At 34.7% G+C, this 6,000-nt stretch overlaps 1 protein-coding gene across 1 annotated transcript in view; it reads left to right on the forward strand.

Annotated features, from left to right (window-relative positions):
• LOC135136816 (putative uncharacterized protein DDB_G0281733) overlaps positions 1–5,561 on the forward strand; it is a 28,396-nt gene extending 22,835 nt beyond the window's left edge. The window contains exons 10-13 of the mRNA XM_064066236.1: positions 4,928–5,079; positions 5,161–5,251; positions 5,312–5,406; positions 5,477–5,561. Coding sequence (XP_063922306.1) covers positions 4,928–5,079; positions 5,161–5,251; positions 5,312–5,406; positions 5,477–5,561 — 423 coding nt within the window. The remainder of the gene's footprint in view (positions 1–4,927; positions 5,080–5,160; positions 5,252–5,311; positions 5,407–5,476) is intronic.
• Positions 5,562–6,000: the final 439 nt, after the last annotated feature.

Consider the following 6,000-nt stretch of genomic DNA (forward strand, 5'->3'; position numbering starts at 1 on the left):
CTTGAAAGAATCTCGGAGGTCCCCTAAGTTTTAATTTTGAAGTGGTTTAAAAGAACCTCGAGGATCTCTTGTGTTTTGTTTTTGAAGTAGTTTGAAAAAATCCCTTGTCATCTCTTTGAACTAATTTGAAAGAATCTCGGGGATCTTTCGGGTATTTTTTGAAGTGATTTATTAGATCCTTGAGGATTATATGTGTTTTGTTTTTGAAGTAGTTTGAAAGAATCTTATTTTTCGAGTAATTTGAAACAATCTCGGGGTTCCCCTGAGCTTTATTTTTGAAGTGGTTTAAAAGAATCTCGAGGATATCTTGTGTTTTGTTTTTGAAGTAATTTGAAAATATCTCGAAGACCTCCTCTAGGTCTAGTTTTTGAAGCAATTTGGAAGAATCTCGGGGTCTTTTCTGATTTGTTTTGGAGTAGTTTTAAAGAATCTCGGCTACATTTTGCGTCTGGTTTTTGAAGTAATTTGAAAGAATCTCGGAGGTCCCCCGAGTTTTATTTTTGAAGTGATTTAAAAGAACCCCGACGATCTCTTGTGTTTTGTTTTTGAAGTAGTTTGAAAAAATTCCTTGTCATCTCTTTGAACCAATTTGAAAGAATCTCGGGGATCTTTCGGGTATTTTTTTGAAGTGATTTATTAGAATCTTGGGGATTATATGTGTTTTGTTTTTGAAGTAGTTTGAAAGAATTTTGTTTTTCAAGTAGTTTGAAAGAATCTCGGAGTTCCCCGGAGCTTTATTTTTGAAGTGGTTTTAAAGAATCTCGAGGATATCTTGTGTTTTGTTTTTGAAGTAGGTTGAAAAGAATCTCGAACACCTCCTGTAGGTCTAGTTTTTGAAGCAATTTGGAAGAATCTCGGGGTTTTTTCTGATTTGTTTTGGAGTAGTTTTAAAGAATCTCGGCAACATTTTGCGTCTGGTTTTCGAAGTAAATTGAAAGAATCTCGGAGGTCCCCTGAGTTTTATTTTTGAAGTGGTTTAAAAGAACCTCAAGGATCTCTTGTGTTTTGTTTTTGAAGTAGTTTGAAAAAATTCATTGTCATCTCTTTGAACTGATTTGAAAGAATCTCGGGATCTTTCGGGTATTTTTTTGAAGTGATTTATTAGAATCTTGGGGATTATTTGTTTTTTGTTTTTGAAGTATTTTGAAAAAATCTTGTTTTTCAAGTAATTTGAAAGAATCTCGGAGTTCCCGCGAGCTTTATTTTTGAAGTGGTTTAAAAGAATCTCGAGGATATCTTGTGTTTTGTTTTTGAAGTAGTTTGAAAATATCTCAAAAACCTCCTGTAGGTCTAGTTTTTGAAGCAATTTGAAATAATGTCGGGGTCTTTTCTGATTTGTTTTGGAGTAGTTTTAAAGAATCTCGGCGACATTTTGCGTCTGATTTTTGAAGTAACTTGAAAGAATCTCGGAGGTCCCCTAAGTTTTAATTTTGAAGTCGTTTAAAAGAACCCCGAGGATCTCTTGTGTTTTGTTTTTGAAGTAGTTTGAAAAAATCCATTGTCATCTCTTTGAACTAATTTGAAAGAATCTCGGGGACCTCTCGGGTATTTTTTTGAAGTGATTTATTAGAACCTTGGGGATTATATGTGTTTTGTTTTTGAAGTAGTTTGAAAGAATCTTGTTTTTCAAGTAATTTGAAACAATCTCGGAATTCCCCTGACCTTTATTTTTGAAGTGATTTCAAAGAATCTCGAGAATATCTTGTGTTTAATTTTTGAAGTAGTTTGAAAAAATCCCGAAGACGTCCTGTAGGTCTAGTTTTTAAACCAATTTGAAATAATCTCGCGGTCTTTTCTGGTTTGTTTTGGAGTAGTTTTAAAGAATCTCGGCTACATTTTGTGTCTGGTTTTTGAAGTAATTTGAAAGAATCTCGGAGATCCTAAATTTTATTTTTTAAGTGGTTTAAAAGAACCTCCAGGATCTCTTGTGTTTTGTTTTTGAAGTAGTTTGAAAAAATCCATTGTCATCTCTTTGAACTAATTTGAAAGAATCTCTGGATCTTTCGGGTATTTTTTTGAAGTGGTTTATTAGAATCTTGGGGATTATATGTGTTTTATTTTTGAAGTAGTTTGAAAGAATCCTGTTTTTCAAGTAATTTGAAAGAATCTCGGTGTTCCCCTGAGCTCTATTTTTGAAGTGGTTTAAAAGAATCTCGAGGATCTCTTGTGTTTTGTTTTTGAAGTTGTTTGAAAGGATCTCATCGACCTCCTGTGGGTTTTGTTTTTGAAGTAATTTGAAAGAATCTCGGGAGTCTCTTGTGTTTTGTTTTGGAGTAGTTTTAAAGAATCTCAGCGACATTTTTCGTTTGATTTTTGAAGTACTTTTAAAGAATGTCAAGGAGTCTTTGATTTTTGTATTTAGAGAAGTTTGAAATAATCTCGGAAGTCTCTTGTGTTTTGTTTTGCAGTAGTTTTTAAGAATCCCGGCTACATTTTGCGTTTAGTTTTTGAAGTAATTAGTTTTAAAGAATGTCAAGGACCCTTTGTCTTTTGTTTTTGAAAAAGTTTGAAAGAATCCCCTGTCTTCTCTTTGAGCTAATTGGAAAGAATCTCGAACTTTTTTTAAGTAATTTATTTAAATCTCTGAGATCACTTGTGTTTTGTGTTTGAAGTAGTTTGAAAGAATTCCGAGGGTTTCTTGTGTTTTGTTTTGGAGTAGTTTTAAAGAATCTCAGCGATATTTTTCGTCTGATTTTTGAAGTAGTTTTAAAGAATATCAAGGGCTCTTTGATTTTTGTTTTTGGAGAAGTTTGAAAGAATCTCGGGAGTCTCTTGTGTTTTGTTTTGCAGTAGTTTTTAAGAATCTCGGCAACATTTTGCGTTTGGTTTTTGAAGTACTTAGTTTTAAAGAATGTAAACGACCCTTTTTCTTTTGTTTTTGAAAAAGTTTGGAAGAATCCCCTGTCTTCTCTTTCAGCTAATTGGAAAGAATCTCGGAGATCTTCCCGTACTTTTTTTAAATAATTTATTAGAATCTCTAATATCACTTGTGCTTTGTGTTTGAAGTAGGTTGAAAAAAACCCGGGGGTTTCTTGTATTTTGTTTTGGAGTAGTTTTAAAGAATCCCAGCGACATTTTTCGTCTGATTTTTTAAGTAGTTTTTATGAATGTCAAGAACTCTTTGATTTTTGTTTTTGAAGTAATTTGAAAGAATCTCGAGGGTGTCTTGTATTTTGTTTTGGAGTAGTTTTAAAGAATTTCGGCGACATTTTACGTCTGGTTTTTGAAGTAGTTTTAAAGAATCCCGGAACCCCCTATGGATCTTATTTTTTAAATAATTTGAAAGAACCTCAGAGGCCTCCTGAGTTTTATTTTTGAAGTCGTTTAAAAGAATCTCGACAATTATTTGTGTTTTTTGTTTTTTGAGAAAGTTTGAAAGAATCCGGGGGGCTCTTTCTGAAAGTCTGAAAGAATCTCAGCGACATTTTGCGTCTGATTTTTGAAGTAGTTTGAAAGAATGTCGAGGACTCTTTGTGTTTTGTTTCTCAAGAAGTTTGAAAGAATCCCTTGTCTTGTCTTGAACTAATTGGAAAGAATCTCAGGGATTTTTCTGTATATTGTTTTGAAGTGGTTTAAAATAATCTCGGAAATCCCTTCTGTTCTGTTTTTGAAGTAGTTTGAACGAATCTCGGCGACTCCCTGTAGGTCTTGTCTTTAAAATAATTCGAAGGAATTGTATTGTTTTTGAAGTAGTTTGAAATCATTTAAGGGACTCCTTGTGGATCGTCTTTTTGAAGTAACTTGAAAGAGTCACGGAGGCCCCTTGAGTTTTATATTTGAAATGGTTTAAAAGAATCTCGAAGCTCCCGTGAGTTTTGTTTTTGAAGTAGTTTGAAAGGTTCTTGGGGATCCTTGTGGGTCTTGTTTTTGAAGTAATTTAAAAGAGTCACGGAGGTCCCTTGAGTTTTATATCTGAAGTTGTTTAAAAGAATTTCGGGGCTCCCTTGCGAGGTTTGTTTTTGAAGTAATTTGAAACAATCTCGGGGACCCATTGACTTTTGTTCTTGATGTGGTTAAAAAGAATCTCGGAAATTCCCAGTGGATTTTGTTTCTGAAGTAACTTGAAAGAGTCACGGAGGCCAGTGGAGTTTTATATTTGAAGTAGGTTAAAAGAATCTCGAGGCTCCCTTGAATTTTGTTTTTGAAGTAGTTTGCATGGATTTTGAAGACTTTTTATGGGCCCTTGTGTTTCGTTTCGGAAAGGGTCTCGGCGACTTTTGCAGCTTGTTTTTGAAGTAGTTTTAAAGAATGTCAATGACACTTTGCCCTTTGTTTTTGAAGAAGTTTGGAAGAATCCCTAATTTTGTCTCTGAACTAATTTGAAAGAATCTCGGGAATTCTTCAGTGTATTGTTTTTGAAGTGATTTATTAGAATCTCGGGGAATACTTGTGTTTTGTTTTTGAAGTAGTTTAAAATAATCTCGGGGACTCCATATGGGTCTTGTTTTTAAAGTAGTTTTTGAAGGAATCTTGGGGACTCCTTGTGGGTCTTGTTTCTGAAGTAATTTGAAAAAATTCAAAATTGTATTTTACAATTTAACTTTAAAATTGGAAAAGCGAATGTACTGAAAAATTGCAAACGTTTTAAGGTTATAGGAAACATGATAAATCGTTAATCAAAATTTGTTTGTTTAAAGTCTTCCCAAAATTTTATAAAATAACATATTCCCGTATATGTGATTTATGAATCCGTGTTGAGTTTTCACCCTTAGCAACCAGATTAAAAAAAATCAACATTGTATAACAATATTTTATAATTTAACTTTGAAGTAAAATCATGCAAATATTTTAAGATTGAAGAATTGATAGCGGTTGAAGTATAAATATAAACAGTCGAAGTTAAGCATAGATATACTGAGTAATCGTAATTTTTTCAATTTTCTCGATCATCCTTCTCGGAGCGCCTATTTCGCAGGAACGCAATTAGCGAGTCTCCTCCGGCGAGCTGCTCGCCGGACCGTCGACCGGTTTCGCGTCATCAGCGCAGCGCGCCCGACGCGTCCGAATAAATCACGGCGAATTGGGATTTTTTCATCCAGATATCGATGACATCGCCATAAACAATACCGGCATGGTAAAGTATGGGCCCAGCGTGGCGCCTTAATTAAAATACGTCTTTACGGACGACTATTAATAATTAGGTGGTGATTACCTTTGTAGAAACGACGACGACGTCATGATGATGCGTTTTAAACTTATGAAAGTAGAGATCATAGGTGCCATTGTGGCGGTAACATGGCCAGATTCATTTGTTAGCGGTCCCGGGCTCGGTGGGTGGTAGCATGGGCTGTTGTGCCGCCTTTTGTTTTAGCCGAGGCACTCTGCCTACGCGGATAAATTGCAGCCGAGGACTTGCTGCGGTCAAGAGATTTTTCGAGGGGGTTTGGGGATATTTAGTGAAAGTTGGTATTACGTTAAAAACAATATTGCGATTAATTAATTAGTTGGAGTGAAGTAATTTGGGATTTGGTTCAAGTTTAATTATGATTGGAAGGTGTATGGTGGTGCCATCTGGTAGAGAAAGGCTGCACTTGATTGATGGAAGCACTAACAAAGACTGAATAGATTTCTGTCTTAGCGCTATCGCAAGAAAAACCCAAAAGGGGGCACAAATGCTAATCGACCTCATTCAACAATGATTGGCCTTTAGAGAACATTTAAAGCACATTTTAAAATTATTGTCAAAAGGAAAGATTGGGTGACAAACTCAGAGAGAAATTTTTGCTTCCCGAGTAGGAAATCCTCGTAATTGAGTCCATCGGGCGACTGGCTACTTTCATGTTTTTTCGAAGTTTCATGACCCCGAAAGTGCGAAAAAATAGCTGTCCCGTTTCCGTCTGATTTTTTTAATTTTTTGATTTTTCAGTTTTATCAATTTTTTTTTCAAATTTTAATTTTCCCATTTCTCGATTTTTCAGTTTTTCAACTTCTCGACTTATCGATTTTTCGATTTCTCGATATCTTGATGCTTCGATTTCTCAATATTTCAGTTTTCCAGTT

Source organism: Zophobas morio, unplaced genomic scaffold, assembly GCF_036711695.1.
Source record: "Zophobas morio isolate AGI-343-1 ecotype UQ-CSIRO unplaced genomic scaffold, CSIRO_AGI_Zmor_V1 ptg000027l, whole genome shotgun sequence".
NCBI classification, from domain to species: domain Eukaryota; kingdom Metazoa; phylum Arthropoda; class Insecta; order Coleoptera; family Tenebrionidae; genus Zophobas; species Zophobas morio.